This window comes from Neodiprion lecontei, chromosome 2 (assembly GCF_021901455.1).
Source record: "Neodiprion lecontei isolate iyNeoLeco1 chromosome 2, iyNeoLeco1.1, whole genome shotgun sequence".
NCBI classification, from domain to species: domain Eukaryota; kingdom Metazoa; phylum Arthropoda; class Insecta; order Hymenoptera; family Diprionidae; genus Neodiprion; species Neodiprion lecontei.
This window is the reverse complement of record NC_060261.1, coordinates 5,743,813-5,762,394: the sequence shown is the minus strand read 5'-3', so window position 1 is coordinate 5,762,394 and position 18,582 is coordinate 5,743,813. Positions and strand designations below refer to the sequence as shown.

The following is an 18,582-nucleotide window of genomic DNA, read 5'->3' as shown; positions in this document are numbered from 1 at the left end:
ACTGTTTCAGAGTTGGGAAAATTGTACAAATTTTTTTTTTAAACAACATTACAAGTGTCGAGTATCAGACGTTGGTTCGCTAACCATGGAATTCTCCTTAATTATACATTTCTGTGTATTAAGCCGACAGTTTGTGGAAGTAACGTTTACAGGGACTTTGTATAAACAACAGATAGATTAAACACCAGTGCATAGTTACCTTTATCGCAAAATTTGACCTTTGCCCGAATACCCAACCGGCTATAAGTGGTTATAATTAAAATGGTGTATTATAGAAGATGAAGCGTACCTACAGTTTCGTTAACCCTCGGATCTACACCTGAGTCATACAGGGATCATTCTCGTGAAAATAAACGACTAAAATGCGTACACAGCGATATATAATACGGAAAAAATGATGATCACGGCATGAAAAACTCTTGGCTTCTACGTAGATTCTAATAATAACAGATAATTCCAGATACGTCTGACTAAAAATGCTCCGAACGTTTTCCTCGACCACCGTTTTTTCATACCCTTTTAATGTATATATATACCGTTCAGTAGTTTACACAGGATAATGTAGATTGCTATACTATAAATTATACGTACTTGGTATATGTACTAACTTAATCCTAAGTTTACTTTCTCTGTATAATTGCTCGTTTGCAGTTACGGGTCACTACCCTCGTATAATAAAACATGGATCCGTCTATCTATGTACATATCTATCTATCTATCCATACATGTATCTATCTATCCTTCTATCCATCTGCCTTAACCCGACTGTACCTGCAGCAATATCGACCTGGTTGATGGGTGTGCTCGCAGACGTCACAGCAATACGACATTACACGTACATAGCAGGTATGTATAAACGATGTAGTTTCAGAGACGAGCGATACGTTCCTCGACCATAGAGCAAGATTTCGAGGTGAAGCTACGTGGCACGTGTAATAATTGCGCCATTGCAGAGAACATAAATCGGCGTCTTAGCAGGCAGGCCACGATCCCAGACGACTTTATTAAAGCCTTGTACGCGGTGTTCGACTGATCCAAATGACGATTCGTCTCTTGAAACGAGCCCAATTTATACACGCTTGAGGATACATAATGCGGCAGTAGATAAAAGAGGAACCGGCTAACTTGCGAAGATTTGAAAACCATTCGGAAACAGGTGATGTCGATGATGAGGATGATGACGAAAACAACACGCGTAGGAGCCGATGACGAGACTAAAGATTTTGCGGATGATATAATATCGGTAGTTTTGTCTGTAAACAACGCCCAACAAGATTTTCAACCGTCTAAGAAATTACAGTCGTGTCAACAGTTTGGTAGGTTGTTGTTATTATTTATCATTTATACTCATCCGAGATAATTTTAAACCAAACATTTGCTTAATTTTTGCAACTCTCGAACGTTTCTTCAACTCCCACACGCGACGCGATTATCTCATCCGTTGTACAGTGATCAATCAGACTCGGGATTGAAGGTGCAGCGGCATGAGAATCAGATTTGCAAGTATAACGCGACCTTCTAAACTGTTACGTAGTAAGAGTTTTTACTATCTCAGCACTGTTGCACTCTTGTTAAAAAATATTGATACGTTTTTTATGAGATTATACACGATCCTACCATGGATGATGATGAATGAAATGAAAACTTCACGTCTTGCAGTGTAAAAGAACAGCGCAGAAAGAAGATCGTTGCAATTGATTCGCGATTATGTAACAGATGATGCAAAATAAATGAATATAAAAATTGACCTGCAAAAAAAAAAAAAAAAAATACGATTGTTCAAATTAGACCGTTGAATCTAAATGCTACCAGAATAATTGATAGTTCATTTGTCTCTTGATTTTCGTACATTTCGCACCGCCGCTTTGTGATAAACGTGACGGACTTCTCCACATGTTAATCGTGTGTTTACGACTCCAAAATAAAAGCAAGTGTGCTTCTAATCCGCCGCTTCGCAAGACAACAACTACCCAAATATCTTTGAAATTCTTGATAAACCAGACTTAAAAACGTTAAATAAGTTTAGCTATGTCGCTGGTAAAGCACGTATTACACGCGAGCAATGCTTCTAGATCCCGATATGTATCTGCCACTCGATTTGTACAGTATTCTTAACTCCGTCTATCTATTGTAACATTTTTTTTTTTTTAATCACAACAACAAAGGATCATTATACGTGTATATAATGGAGAATATCCGATCATCACCAGCGGACCTGTTGTTTATTTAACGTGAAAAACTCCGTACTTTGATTATCAAACTTTTAATGAAATACATTGTTCAATTTAAGAAAGGCACGTCGATTTAATTCAAGACCACGTGTTACACGTTAATGACCACATCGAAAATCATAAGATATTTTTTTTATTCCGCGGTTGTCGAACCGGTACAACTTTTAGGAACAGAACGTGCCGCACAGGTTTCGAGTAAAAATCCTCGCGTGTAGTCCAGCTATTTTCTAATATCCTTGACAAGGGTGCGGGAGAATGGATTGAAAGAGTAGCGAATAAGGGAGGGTCCCGGTTAATGCACCCTGCTGAATAGACCGTGACGAGGGATGCTATGAATACAGTAACCACACACACCCAAATTCAGGTATTACACGAAGTGTTAAACATACGTGTGTGGGTGTGTCGGGAAGTATAACGAGTTGGTTAGGTTAGGTTAGGTTAGGTTAGGGTGGTGGGAATCCCTTTAACGACGACTCAACGACCGCTGGAGCTGAAGGGAAAGAAAGTCGTCGACGGGGTTTACTTACAATTATCCATAAGCCATCGTCTATGTAGCTTCCTTTACCTGTACATAGTGACTTTTTTTTTACGGGGACACGTGTGGATAAGTATGGATAATAAAGTTCGTCAATGCTTCGGGCTTACGACTAACTTGTTTTCGAATACGGGACTGAAGTCAGTAACGTTAACGTATTATCGAAACTTAAGAAATTGAAACAAATATCACTATAAAGTTGAAAAAATAATCACTTTCGACAAAGATAAATCATTACATTAACGTTACAAACTTCGTCACGATTTTTCGGATCGAAAAAAAAATGCGAGCAATTGATTCTATGTAATGTACGAATTATGCGGTAACAAAGTGAGAGATTGGAAGTCATTTTCACGTAATTTGTACAGAGTCGAACACGCGTTTTGTTTAGGACCGTAAACTAAACAAGTTAGACGTAAGCCCTGCAAGGTGTTAATGAACCACCATTATTGTCAGTCAATTATGGCGTCCATATCGGTGTTGTCGTTAACGTGTACCTATCTAAATAGGTGTAACGAGGTATAATATGAATTTACGCTTTGCAACATTTAACGTGCAGTGCAGGACGGGAAATGTCACGCTGCGATTTATTGCTTTCACGAATAACTCGTGCCGCATGTTCAACTTATGTACAGACGTCTCTCTATTTCTTTACATCTATATATCTATCTCTCCTTCTCTTACAATTAGTAATTATTTATGTGCAACGTTTGGTCGATAGACGAATGAAAGCTTCAATAAATACGTGTAACGAATGTACGTATACATAGATGATAAGGAAACGTCAATTAAGGTCGTTCGATTCGCGCTTGTTATTTATACAGCCTGCAAATTGAAAATAAACAATAATCTTTGCCTGGAATTATTTCGTCGTACAATTAATAACGTCATATCCTGCTGATATTACGATCCATGAATCATATGTAATGTTCCATCGGTAATAATATTTCTCATTATTGCATAATGCCATCTGGCAATAAAATTATATTCATACCTATACAATGTTGTTGTAGTAACATCACGTGCGAGTTCCAAACGTATATAAATATGTCATGTGTGCTGTATAAAAATATAAGGTATTCCACGCCAATTTGACAAAGGAAATTATTGAAACAAATTTTCAAAGATCCAAACAGAACGGCATTTTTCAAGTTTTCCGAAATAATACTTAAAAATTCTACGATTAAAGACGATTATTTGAAGCCAAATTCTCAAGTATTCTAAAAGAATTTAGGATCTTTCATCTTTTCGAAAGTAGACTATTAGGTGTAAAAATAATGGTTGGTTTTCACTTCCGGATTTAGTCTCGAATGATCGTATTTAATCGACGAATTGTTGAGAATTTTTTCGGAAACTTCAAACATGCCGTTCTGTTCTGTTTCGATGTTTAAAAATTTGTAAAAAAAAAACGAAGAGAAACTAGCGGTTGTATTTTCTTAAAAAACGTCCCATCTTACAAGATATCCCGCCTCCTTCTTTTTCTTCTTCCACGCACAATCTCAACAACAACAAATTTCCATAGATCTCTCTTTTTTCTTCCATCTTTTTGTTCGCCTTTTATCGTCATTTTCTTTTACCAAGGGTGATGTGTGCTTTAAAACCCTATAATCGACTTAAGGGGACGAAATTCCAACAGCGGCAGAAGCAGCAGCAACGGCAAAAGCTTTTACGCGAAGGTACGTTAAGTGTAAGAAAAGATCGAGCCGCGTGAAACCCGAGCGGAAGTCCGCGCGGCGTTATTCTTTCATGCGGAAAACGAGAGGCGTGTGTGTGTGTGTGTGTGTGTGTGTGTGTGTGTGTGTGTGTGTACAAAATACAGACACGATCTATACGTCGTAAAAAAAGGGGGGGGGGGGAGAAAGAAAGAGCAAATAAAAAATAAAAATAAAAAATTCAATACATGACATAGAGAATAGTCGTTGGAGGGGGGGGGGATAAGTCATGGGGAGGGAAACTGACCGTGTTACATTATACAGATCATGCATGTTATACCTGTACTGTAAACGTCCGAGCGTTGGTTAAACGTAATTATACGCGGTTGTAACAGCTTATGCTGGGTATAGTGAGTAATCGCGTGTTTTCCGTGTCGTCCGGCAAAACGTACGTACGATCGTTAAACGTTATACGTACACGTGTGTACGTATACGTGTATACGTGTGTCGTGCTCTTTTTCTCGAGAATGAACAGAAAAAAAAAAACGAACAGAACGGTGATTAATGGATGAGAAAACAAAATAAATAAATAAATAAATAAATAAAGAAATATGAGTAAAAGACAAACACGGAAACTGCGTGTCAAATGTACCACGACGAAGATACAGGCTGAGTATAATATTATACTGTGAAAACTCGCATTATACGAAGAATAATACATCACAGATAATGAAGAATTGTATATATATATATATATATAGTAGATGTCACGAAGCGTTATCAAATTTATTAATTAACATCGCGATGCGCAGCGTGTTTCAATTCGATATAATGTGGGTACACATATAGGTATAATATTACGTATAATACACACGCACGATGACATGTTATAAAAGAAAAAGTAAAAGAAAAGTGAGTAAAGAAAATGATAAAGATTAATTATGAAATTTATACACGGAAACACATATAATTATCATGCAGAGATTATAACGTGTTATAAATAGATGGAAGCATATTTATTACACGTTGCACATGTGTACGTATCTATGTCATAGATACAGATTATAATTGTTCCTCATCCGCAGTTCGGATATTCCCAAAAAAACAAAATAGAAGGAGAAAAAAAAATAAATACGTACAGTAACGATAAATAAAATGCACTACCACCCTTATCATCGTTTCAAATAGTTATGGATTACAGATAAGACGATGATCGTGTGTTTGTGTACGCGTGTGGGTGTTTACTCTACGTGATCGTTGTAACTTGTAACTTTTTCAAGTAGGTATTATTAAATATATAGCACACTGTGTGATATTGTCAAGCTATATATAATACAAGTACCTCTCAAGCCGCATGATGGTACGTGGTATAAAGATTAAACAAACTCTTCCCGGTTTGTATAATAGCACGAATGTTGATGAAAAAAAAAACAGAAAAAGAAGAAGATAATACGCGTTTGCTCGAAGCTGAAGCGACTTGTACTTTTCAAGGTATTCACGGTTGTAGATGTAATATACATAGTGTGTAATAGAGATCGTATAATGATTCGATATTGATGAAAAAAATTTATATTGCAAATTATAAACGAGTATACAAGGCTGATAATAATAAAAGGCTATCTATGTATTTATGCAAATGGCGTCTGATGTTTCGACTCGGAATATGTCGAATTTTCTTATTAAACAATATCCATATACTTTTGGTTGATGGTCGAAACTTGGAAGGTTCAATATTTGGAATGGCTGATATATTACAGCAGCTTCAAACATGCGAAAATAAAATAACGAATGATGAATTTTTCGAAATCTCGATTTTTGAAAGTGTCACTGATAAGTATGTTTGAAATTTCCATATATCGGCAATTCCTTCCAACTATTGACCCCCATTCATATATTTTTGTGTGTGTGTGTATTTTTTCTACTTTCTTTCGAATTTCTCTGCATGATAGAAAATTTCAATGTTCGATATTTAGAAATTTCTGTTTTTACCGGACACCTGTATATGTATAATGTATAATAAAGACGTATAATTGTTATAAAATGGTAAAAGATGCGTGCTGCGCAAAGTGTGTCAACGCAAGTCAATCGCGTCATAATCTTACACTTATATCTATATTCAATATGGCATATATATATAAATATACACACATCACATTAGCGTGTGTATTAATTCGCGTCTTAAATTATTATTTCCGTTGTTCGTAAAGGTAATCCGAATGAGTTGAAATATAATAAACACAAGAGAGATGAGAAACTTGAGAAAGTGAGGGAGGAAGAGTAAAATGAAAGAAAAAGAAGGATTCTTTCTTTCTTTTTTTTTTTTTTTTTTTTAACAAGAATTTTAGGACACGGTGATTAATATATATATACGAGTATTTATTCAACGAGTTTCCAGTCATACAGTTAACGTTATATGTACATACATATACAAATGCGTATGTATAGGATGATGGGCGATAAAATGGAAAAACAAACATTTATAAGATGTAAAACAACAAAACTTTCATATCGTTAGCGATGCAGTAAAAGCGGATATTGAAACTGTATGAGTATAGTGTATAATATGTAACACGTCTTTATTTACTTGTATACGTGTGTGTGAACGTATTTATTTATATCCATTATATACATGCATACATACATACATACATACATACATATATATATATATATATATATATATATATACACACCATGTACCTGACGCAACGAGTAGAGAGAAGCTCTGAGCAGGTAATTGAAAGGAACTTTCTGCAGAGTGCAGAACAATGCATGCCTGGCTTATCGTTGCAAGTATAACGAACATTTATACATACATATACATGTATGTACGAATGCGTATACAGATATTTGTATACAATATACAAAACCCTAAGAAGAAAGAAAGTGATTCGCGCAGGTCGATAAAGCAGACATTTTACTGTACGGTTGTAAAACAGGTTTGAAAGATTTTTTGTCCCCACCCCCCTCTCCCCCTCAATTTTTCCTGTATAAAATAAAAAAATTTTCCGAATCGTCAAACCCCCGCCAAATATCGCTGTAAGTTTTTTTCGACTTATCGAGATCGGTTCATTGTTACGTCATATCACGTATCGTGTCCATCGTAATTGATAATTATGTATACCGATACTCGAGAGTCGAGGCGTAAGGAAATCGCGGGTCCCGCTTATTATCTAACGATATTAATAATAATTATAGACCGACGTGCCGAGGCTTTAACTATCCAAAAATCGTAACGTCAAAACTTCTTTCAAGGATGAAATTCTCTACAGCGAGTTAATTTATTCGATACACTTTATAGGTATCGTTTATCGATGTTGTAATATAAGCTACTAAAAAAAATATCCCATTAGATGTTGTTTTTTTTTTTTTTTTTAAATTGCATTCTTGATATTACACATAATCTTTTATCGATAACGAATAAATTATTTACGTACATATGTGAACGCAACGGTAATTACATTTTCAAGAATTTACATCGTGTAATATATAATTATAGACAGTTTGCAGCAGTGGAGAAAGCATCGACGAATTGACCGTGAGAAACTAACCGAAGGGAAATAAATTATTGGTTTATTATTATTCGGGGCGGGATTGAAATTCCGACTTTGAAAGGTTCCGAAAATGCCGAGTTACGGTTTTTTTTTTTTTTTTGTGGCGAAACTTGAAGTAGAGAAATCAAACTTTGACGATACGTCTAAGTTTCGAATGGACCGAAAACCGAGGCGCAAAGTTACGAAAGTGCGAAGATGGGAAAATTTAAAAAATCTGAAAAATCGAGATTTCACCACTTTCATATTTCTTTGTTTTTGATTTTCGATATTTTTGCGTTCGGAATCCTTCGGTTTTTCTGATTCTTTAAACTCACTTTTTGAGTAAACTACGCCGTGTGAGTATATTTTAATTTTTGGAATTTTACTCCATCGAAACTTTATTTTCCGCAATATTTCTCCATCAGAACTTTACTTTTCGAAACTTTGCTCAATCGTAACTTGAATTATCGGAATCTCGCATTTCGGAACTTTGAGCCGTCGGCTGTCCAGCAATTCGAAACTTAGTCGTTTCCTCAAAGTTAGATTTCTATACTTCAAGTTTCGCCATAAAATAATCCAGAATTAGGCACCTTAGCAAAATTTCAAACTCGGAACTTCAACCCCGCCTCTATTACTCCATTCGAGCCGAATGTCTTTGCTGTAATATTACTTCAACAATTATCATCATCCTCGTTTTACCGTAAACAGTAAAATAGCAGTTATGATAATACAAATAACAAAACGAACGAGGAAAATTTGATCCGCAACTGTGCCACCGGAAGAGAACACCGCGTTCTCTCACGAATCACTTCTAATCCCCCTCCAATATCCTTTGCATTGCAACTTGCAGAGCGAAGAAAGAAAGGCATCTGCAATGGCGGATGCAGCGCAACTCTCTACCTATGCACCTACATTATCTATATATAATATACACGATGCACCGAAGTAGATACCGCAGGTTCGTTAGTTACGTATAACGTGGGAGATTCCCGTGGCAGAGTTGAGCTTACCGGAAGTAGTGGCACACAACCGGTGCACACGTACATTTACGACACGTTCTTCCGTTCCGAAATGCAAATATTCGTACCGAGTGCAGGAAGTTGTAAAAGTTATACCTATAACAGCGATTTTTTCCCTAAATCTACTCGCAGATGTTTTCTCATCTGAATATTTCACGTTGTTATACCGGGACGATCTCTTGAAAGTTGAAAATCAACCGCGCATGCGCCAAATAATTCAATCTCATTGGTCGGCGAAATATTCCCGCGGCGAAATTCTTGTCTGCGATGCAGGCGGGCCAACCTACGCAAAATTTGTACGTTTGAATTTTCAAAGAGCGTAAGCGTTAAATTCCGACCGTTCTTCGAAGAATCGACTTTCCGACCCGACAACAAATGCTTCCCAAACCTTTCCGAATCGCTGCCTCGATTATTTGAGATTCTAACCTCGAAAATTCGTATCAACTGCATTGCCGGCAGAAACAGTTTGACAGCCGATAAAACTCGCGCATGCGCGGTTGATTTTCAGCTTTCAAGAGATTGTTCCGGTACATATATATCACTTTGATCGTGGTCTCAACATTAACTTCGTTAAAAATAAAAAAAAAATTAAAAAAATGAATGAAAATAGCTTAAAGCTAATAGATAACAGCTATTGATTAAAAATTTCAGTTTTCGTATTTTTGGTAGCAGTAAAAATCAAATCCGTGATCCAAAAAATCTATAAATCCGTGAAAGATGATTTTTTTTCGCACACTGTATACCATACTTAGAAATAAATTAAATCACCGACGGTGAGAGTCAGACGTAGGTCGATTTAAAGTGGAATGCCTTATATATCCATACGTAACAAACTACTGCGAAAGCAATGCATGAGGAAGTAAAATTTCTTTATTATAACGTATCATTTTATACACGATATTGTAACATTTGATAAATTTTTACGCTTGTCACGCGCGGCTACAATTGATCGATCCGATCATCGATTAGAAGTGTACCTTAAACCTACCTACGTACTCTGAATGATTACGCGAAGCCCGCGAGCGATTAGCGGGACCGCGTTTCAAGCTGTGGAAGTGAACGCGAAAGCGAATCCAAAGATTGCACAAGCTCACTTCAAACACCGGTATTATATATAATTTTAGCAACAACGGTAAAACGAGCCGGTGAAAATTTGACTCGGCATTTATATTGGCGCGCTAATTCATCCACGGTTCGTTGTATTAATTACCGCAGTAATCGTAGGATTACAAACGCATCCCTAACGCGCATGGAAATAGCGAGGAATTGAAAACAAATCAAACGTTTTTATAAAGTGTTCAATAATTAAGGCCCGGATAAATATGTATTCAAAATTACAAAATATGTACATCGTTATAATATAGGGTTAATAAAACAAGAATATGAAGAAAAAATATGGAAACTTAAATCCGTATTCTCTGGCTTGAAGCAAACAACAAACGACGTTAAATGAAATATCAAATAAGGAAAATGATTCGAATAAAATATATTTATTTACATATTAATCCGGGTCCTAGTTATAGTTATACAGTATTATTTATACATAAAGTGTATGATCTCGCGCTGCTGTGCAGAGATTCGAGAAACTTGCAAATTCGCAAGATTCTTAAGCGGCCAAGGATAGAATTACAGATAGACTGGTGTCTGTGCCTGTGTGTTTGTAAATGCACTAGTAATTAAATGCACAGTTATAATACAGACTGGTTATTGTTCAATTCAACCGTAAAATTAAGCCGCTGCACTGCGACTGACTGCAAACGCGTATTTTACTGTATAAACGGATTTCCGTCTATATATTTTTAGGTATATGTAACAGATAAATCGCGAATATCATCGCAGTGTGCGTGTATTTATAGATATTTATATACATATACGTATTAGGGTGGTCCGTGTCTACGGTGTTGACGAATCCCCCCCCCCAAATCAATTTTAAATGATTGGAAGAACTGTATAATTTTTTAAAGATTTTTACCTCAACACTAAAATGTCAGTCAGAAAAACATTTTTTCTCAGTATTTAATTTATTGTAAGTGTAATAATGTCGGAACGGTCGGAAATTCAACGCTTTACTCTCATTGAAGATTCAAACGTACAAATTTTGCGTAGGTTGGCACGCCTGCATCGCAGACAAGAATATCGCTGCGGGATGATTTCGCCGACCAATGAGATTGAATTATTCGGCGCATGCGCGGCTGATTTTCAACTTTCAAGTGATTGTCCCGGTACAATCGGAACAACAAATCTGCGTAATATAAAACCCATACCGTTGCTGACAAAATTGACCGCGTTCAAGATTTATCATTATTTTATCCAACTAGACGTAGAGAAAAATTGAAAGAGGAAATATAAAAAATGAAAAAAAATAAAAATAATAAAAATGCAGATACGCGTAGAATCGTCGGAAATTTCAAGGCAATTTTTATAACTCATGTATATTATACGGGTTTCAGGATCACTGTATTAATACCAACCGGTTTTCAAACACACTGACAATATTATTACACACCCAAATGCAAGCGTATATAATACATCGACGTACCTTGACCTCGTGGTAACGCTCTTCCAAGTAGTAGGCTACCCCTCTTGCTTCCTCGTACCTTGCGGCCAGAGCGACGTACTTGTCGTAGTGACGTTTGAAGAGGACGAATCTGTAGAGTACAAAGGGATGGATGATACGATTGTTACATACGTACAAGGTGAGTACTACAGGGTCAAGGCATGTCGAGGGAAAAAAGTATTCCTACATTCGTTGTAAAAACACGGTGTACGAATACTTTTGGCCTTGCCGTAATGGGGAGTGGTTGTTTTTTTTTTTTTTCACTACGGAACATAAGATAAACAAGTCCGATTCTATACGGTTGTTTGTTTGTTTGTTTACGTTAGTGCCCTGGCATGATATAAAACAGCACACGTTTCAATAAATAAATTGTTGATGAAAAAAAAAAAAGAATTATTACTTATTTTATTTAATATTATCCGTATGAATGCTCTTTTATCCCTCACTGTACAAAGTGAGCACCTTTGGTTCATGTATATACAATAACAATATACATATATATACATATAACATAAAAATTCATGCATTGTTACTATATTATTAGTGTGTATATTATAAATTTCTGGAGGGTTGCAAATCGATTCCCATGAGATTAAACGATTGAAAAAATATTCCGTTTCTTGTGATTCTGGAAAAAAAATGTTACTAAAACGGTGAGAGATTTCTTTTCGTAAAACGAAGAAGGAGCTGATTATGGAATGAGTGGGTGAAATGATCCGACCTTTTCATCGTTCAGCGGGATAATCCGCGAAACTAAGAACGATGTTTAATTAACGGCCTGCGGTTTTCTAAGAGTGACGTCATGCGCCGGAGAGATTTTTGCGCATCCTGCATCGCAAAATAGATACGCGTGTATATGTACGTTATACATATGTACATAACCAAATACGATATATGTATATAATTGTATGCACACTCAGCGAGGAATTCAAACCTTTGCAAAGTATGTTTCGTTCTATTTTTCTGTCATTTTTCTTATTCGCAACGCGCTAAAGATAGTCCTGCATATAAATACTCGACGTGACTTGGATGTACGAGTTCACTCTAAACTGTACTTGTATCGTTGCACTCGCTTACTCTGCATACCCTTGACTTTTCCGTGCTAAAAATTGTAATCGAGATTAAAATTAGGTTCGTATATACATTAGACTCTATCAAAAAAATGAGCTATTTTTGTTTTTTTTTTTGCAAAGCTCAAGTCGAAAATATTGTTCCAAATTACGAAAATAAGCTGCTGTCCAAGTTTCAGCTCTTAATATTAATATTTAGAAAAGCCTCAACGCGATTTTCTATTTCCCATTTATATAAAATCGAAAAAATTTGTTATTTAAACTTTGGAATTTGATAACTCGTCAACGCATTAGTTTATTCATAAAACCGGAACGTATTTTTGTAGGGAATTCAATGCTGTAAAAAAAAGGTCTTCTATCGTTTTATCATAAATCTACTCTTTCGAAAGTTAGTCAAGGTTCTTTGTTGACCTTTGAACTCAAATAACTCTTGAAAGAGTAGATTTATCATAAAAAGATAGCAGACCTTTTTTGTAGAGCGTTCAATTCCCTACAAAAATACGTTCTGTTCTTATCAGTACAGCAATGCGTTGACGAGTTATAAAATGCAAAGTTAAAAAAAAAAAGTCTCATATTGTTTAAATAGAAAATCCCGACGAGGCATCTCTAAATATTAATACTAAGAGTTGAAACTTGGGCAACATCTTTTTTTTGTCATTTGGACGAATATTTTCGACATGAAGTTTGAAAAATAATAAATAGTCGATTTTATGTTGATACAGTCCAATGTACACGACACTTGTTTACATTTCACGAGTATTTATTTATCATGCAAATTAGCGCGCTCGTTTTCCCTTCATTGTCAGTTTATGGTAATCGCCAACCACGAGTGGGTTAAAGAATGTTCGTCGTAGAATGAAATCTTGATGACAATGCGGCGGACAAAATTGATGATTATTTATATTCATAGATGATTCCTTCTTCGTTTACGCACTCTTCGAAACGTACGTAATTGATTAGATTCAACTACATTAGTATTGTACAAGCGTAAATGTAATCACTCGCAAACTCCGATTACCGATATTATTCCTCACGTATTTAAGGTCGAAATGAATTTTGTTTTGGCCAATTTGCGACGCGAAAAATAATGATACTCTGATACATGCATACCCGTGTACAATATATTATATGAGTAATAATCTAATCCGACGATCCATCAGATCTATCTCAGCATCAACCATCAGCGAGGAATTCAAGATACAAGATTAATTAAGCGGCTGCGTGCTACTCTGAGACCAGTTTTCGGATTATGCCTGACCAAAGTGATAATAAAACAGAGTATTTCATCTGATATTCAAGAATGAACGACAAACGGAACGGTCCTTGCTACAGATATCGATAAAAATTTGAAAAAAAATTCTGGCTCCCTCTGTCGGTAAGGTAGTGGTAGAAAAAACAAAAAAAAAACAAAACAAAGCCGACTGTTTGCAGATTCGTTAACAATAAAGTTATTCAAAAATTTCATATATTGTATGGAAATTGAAATAATTCTTGCACACTCTGTCGATAAACTGCTGAAAACAAAAAGACAGGCAACTGTTTGCACATCCAACTCAAATAATGCGTTATAATTATTTGAAACAAGCGCTGTTCTAAAGCATTGTTCAAATTCTTGACTCTGGGTGGAAGGAAATTGAAGTAACTCAACGATGGTATATTTATATTGCTCCGTGACCGAGAGTAATCGGAAGATTTAAAATACACAAGTAACGGGAAAGAAACGAACCTGTACAAATCGTTTTCGGTGACGATATCACGGATGGAATCTTCGGGGTCAACGCGATCGGCTAGAACGCCGGGAGGTCCGGGGGTTCGGTAGCATCCCGGCGTTGACGGGGGGCTCGAGCATTCGTGGAGAGCGGTGGATGCGACCAGGTCGTCCTCCGAGGCGGCGGCGAGCATGGGGCTGAGGGGGCGTCCGGAGCCAAGGAGATCCTCGCTGCGAGAATGTCGCATCTCCGAGTTTCTGAAGGCGCTTCCACCGCTCCCGCCGCCGCCGCCGCCGCCGCTGCCGCCGTTCCTGTAAACCACCTCGCCATTCCCGTGATTACTTCCAGGGCAAACGAAAGCGCTGCCCGCTATCCCGATCAATAGGTCCGTCATTGCGCTGCACGAGCTCTGTGAATTAGCGAAGGAAAAATGAATGACAGTTAGAGGAGGAGAAGTAAGACGAGAAGAGGGTGAAGAGGGGCGGGGGGGGGGGGGGCGTGTTTCGGGCGTTCGTGACGCGGCGCACACCTGTTATAAACTCCTGTAGTTTCTTTCTCTGTTGTTTTTCCACAAGTTACGTCACGGTGTTTTAAATCACGATCACATTTACTTTGACACTTTTCACTTTTATTTCTGAACTCCCCCTCAACCGTCAGCACCCTGTGTGATTGAACGGCCTATTAATCAATATATCTTTTTGCATTATCGGCTTTAACATTAAGAAGAGATAGGCAGTCAGTCCCGTGGTTTGTCGTTTGTTTGTTTTTTTTTTGTTACGCGCCGATAAAAACCTTCCGTAACATTTTACGTCTCTTTACGTTGTTCTTTTGTTTTGTGTTTTGGTGTGGGTCTTTTTTTTTTTATGAACTATTTTATCTTTTCTTACTTTTCTTCGTTCGTCACGAACACTGTTGACACTTTGGAAAATGCACCACTTTTTTTTTATAACATTTTAACGTTACGAAGTATAAAAAATATTATTCTTCACAGCTGCCTAAAATTCGCGGACACGACAATGTTACTCACTCGGTATTTTACGTATCGTTCATTTTCGATACGGGTATTCGCGCTCCATCTCTTTCCGTGACGCGACACCTTCGACGTTTACCTGCCAACTGGTGCGAACTGTCGCCCAACTCCCTCCGAACTCTATCGCACTCGAAACGTTCACCGTAGTCGCGTCGATTGCCGTACGACAACAATAATAACCATAGTATAGCAACTGAGATTTCAAAAATGGCGCAGGCACCGCTACCGGCTAGTTAGACGGATCTTCTGTTTGCACGGCGGTGAACGACATCTGCCGGAACTTAATTGAACTGAAAAAAGGAAAAAGTATGTTTACGGGGGTAGCAGACGAAGTTTGAAAAATGGCGAACGCGTTATTTAGGATAATTTCGAGCGAGTTGATAGCTACTAAAGGTCAGCAGATACGTTATGGGCACAGAATGCGAGGGAAACCGCCCGGAGTAGCAAGGAGCTTGGAACAACGACTTGAAGGTTATATTGTTTTATCGCCGATTAATTGTTGCGGTCTAACCTCAAAATATCATCGAAATATTGACTTTACAAACGGTGAATAATTTTCAGAACTCAGACCATATGACCCTGCGCTAAACTTCAAAGTGGATATTGGATTACCGGCTGTTCGAAGATCTAGAAGTGAAATTCTTGCTCAGCAGCTCGAACGTCGCAAGAAAATCCAGTCAGATCCCAACTTGGAACGACTTGCACGACACTTGCAGCGTAAGATTATTTATTTATTCTATCTCACGACTGTCGCCTTGTTTCTTAGTTGATAAAAATTCATTGAATCGCGCGGAACCTGCTAATCTTTCGTTTAATTTTTACCTTTCAGTTAGAATTGATCTAGATGAGACACAAAAGATATGGCAGCAGACTTCCGCAGCTGATGACTGTCGTAAAATTGCTGATCACTATGGCATCTTCAAAGACCTTTATGGAGATGCTTATTTCACTCCCAGAGTCCCACTGAACATCAGTTACACCATTAATGATGATGGAGATGTCTCAAAGGTTTTTAGGGGAAATATTCTTAAGCCTCTCGAAACTAGCAAATCACCTCAAGTTGCATACGAGTCCGACCCAAACACCTTGTGGACGCTGCTGCTGACTTGCCCAGATGGAAACTTGGTTGAGGAGAATAGCGAATATTGCCATTGGTTTATGTAAGTTTCAAAAATTACTGAACAAAATTGTACCGTTATTTATTATCGATGGTTAACCCAGATCATACCGTGTTTCAAATTATATTCTACTCGATTCACGCGTAATAACAGATTATTAATTTCAGTGGTAATATTCCTGGAAGCGATGTGGAAAAAGGCGAGCTGTTGATGGATTACCTGAAGCCCATTCCGCTAAGCGGAACTGGCTACCATAGATACATTTTCATTCTTTATAAACAAGATAAGCAACTTGATTTTTCAGCTTTTAAGAAGGAACAGCCATGGTGAGTAGCGATATTCTTAATTTGCAAATGAGTAAAAGGACTGTTACCTCTGGCTTTGAAACTATGGTACTTAGCTTTTCTCTGTTTCAAGCCTTTCCTTGAAGGAACGTAACTGGAACACTTACAATTTCTACAAAGATCATCAGGACGTTTTGACGCCTGCTGGGCTCTCCTTTTTTCAAGCTGACTGGGATCCCTCCGTCAAAGACTTTTTCCACGAAACTCTTGGTAAATTATGTATTCAATTAAATTACAATTTATTATTACGCAAGTAGCATGACTTGCATTGACACAACTTTTGAGGAAAAAGAATTAAAATTAACTTTAATGAAGAATCTGAACATAAAATAATGCAAAGAAAACCTGTCAGCTAGCACCGAGATTCTATTCTTGCCGTTTAACCATTTAACTGATGTGTTGTCTCTGTTTTTCATACAAAACTTTAAACAATGATGAAAAAATTTCGTAGCTATTCTTTGTGAAAACAAACCATCCAATACTTGTGCTCACTTTTTATTAGCCGAAAAAAATGTTATGGTTGAATGTGACGGATCGTTTCATTACAGGTACAAAGGAGCCCACATTTGAGTACGATTTCCCACCACCTTATATTGCTAAACAGAGGTGGTTCCCTCTGAGAATGCCGTTCAATCTGTACATGGACAAGTATCGAGATCCAAAGCAAATTCACAAAGAATATTTGTTGAAAAAATTGAAGAAAGCTCATCCATTTAAAGAGCCAGAAGCACCTCTGCGCTATCCAAATGCTCAATACATTGATCGTAGCGTTCCTTCCTGGTTGAACCTTGAAATCAGAAAAGATCGCCTGGGCTGGGGACGAATCAATGATGTTTAGGTTTTTCAACATCATAGGTGTTAACATTACATAATGTATGAATATTATTTTTCTTTTTTTTTTCAACTGTAAAACGTCATAAAAGTCTATACTTTAGCAGTTTATCGCATCGTTTTCATTTCAATCTTTCAAAAAAAAAAAACAGAAATGCGTTTAACATACGCAGCAGTGAGTGTGTGTCAACACATCGAAAAGGCGAATCTTGAAGTTTCTTCGTCTTATTGTACATGAATCAATCATGTAACAGTGCCAGCTCCTATTTAAGCTACCAAAAATGAAGGACTAGTAATTACCGTCGTTCTGTTTTTGCGGTCACGCATCAAAATAACACTTCCTTGTATAAAAATCACCTGTAATTAGACGGAGAGGAAAAAAAGAGTAACAAATGAACATACAATTTATTATTTTTTGAGAACAGGTACTTTATTTTTTCACCACTTCTAACCCGAGTGTTCCGATTACCACACGCGATTAGCTTGTATTTGATAATAAAACGGACGACTATCTTACCTAAACAATTCCGCTATTCTGATAAATTCTTGAATAATCAAAGCGTCTACCAGTTTGTTCTAAAAATCTTACTACCTCGTCCGATTCTACGATATTTCGATATAGATATTTAAGTTCAGGGATATTCGTTAATTAATTGACAATTGCGTAAAACTGAGTACAAGGAGAAATATTGTTTACACAAACCTGTATCGTCTGGTAGTATTCTCAATGTCAAATTGTAAACACGGTGAAAATAATTGAGTACACGCGGCAAAGAGTATGGAAATGGCCAAGGAGATCTTTTTACGCATTAATCGCAATAGAACGACGGCGTAACTATACGCATTACGCAACAATCATTTTGCGTACGTGTGTTTCTTTGTATAGAATTTACGCCAAGTTTTTAAGTAAGCGTAATCAAGATACGATCAGTCAATTTCTCGGCTCTCTATTA

At 37.0% G+C, this 18,582-nt stretch overlaps 2 protein-coding genes across 2 annotated transcripts in view; one reads left to right on the top strand and one right to left on the bottom strand.

The window, feature by feature from the left end:
• LOC107224815 overlaps positions 1-15,473 on the bottom strand; it is a 30,376-nt gene extending 14,903 nt beyond the window's left edge. Inside the window, exons 1-3 of the mRNA XM_046732631.1 lie at positions 14,836-15,473; positions 14,324-14,715; positions 11,510-11,618 (exon numbers count right to left, since the gene is read on the bottom strand). Coding sequence (XP_046588587.1) covers positions 11,510-11,618; positions 14,324-14,700 — 486 coding nt within the window. The 5' untranslated portion in view covers positions 14,701-14,715; positions 14,836-15,473. The remainder of the gene's footprint in view (positions 1-11,509; positions 11,619-14,323; positions 14,716-14,835) is intronic.
• A 158-nt stretch (positions 15,474-15,631) lies between these two features.
• Positions 15,632-17,715, top strand: LOC107223801 (39S ribosomal protein L38, mitochondrial). The gene is made up of 6 exons (XM_015663609.2): positions 15,632-15,807; positions 15,898-16,053; positions 16,166-16,496; positions 16,622-16,780; positions 16,872-17,008; positions 17,347-17,715. Exons 1-6 carry the CDS (start codon positions 15,678-15,680, stop codon positions 17,634-17,636), a joined length of 1,203 nt encoding a protein of 400 aa, XP_015519095.2. The 5' UTR covers positions 15,632-15,677; the 3' UTR covers positions 17,637-17,715.
• The last annotated feature ends 867 nt before the right edge of the window (positions 17,716-18,582 follow it).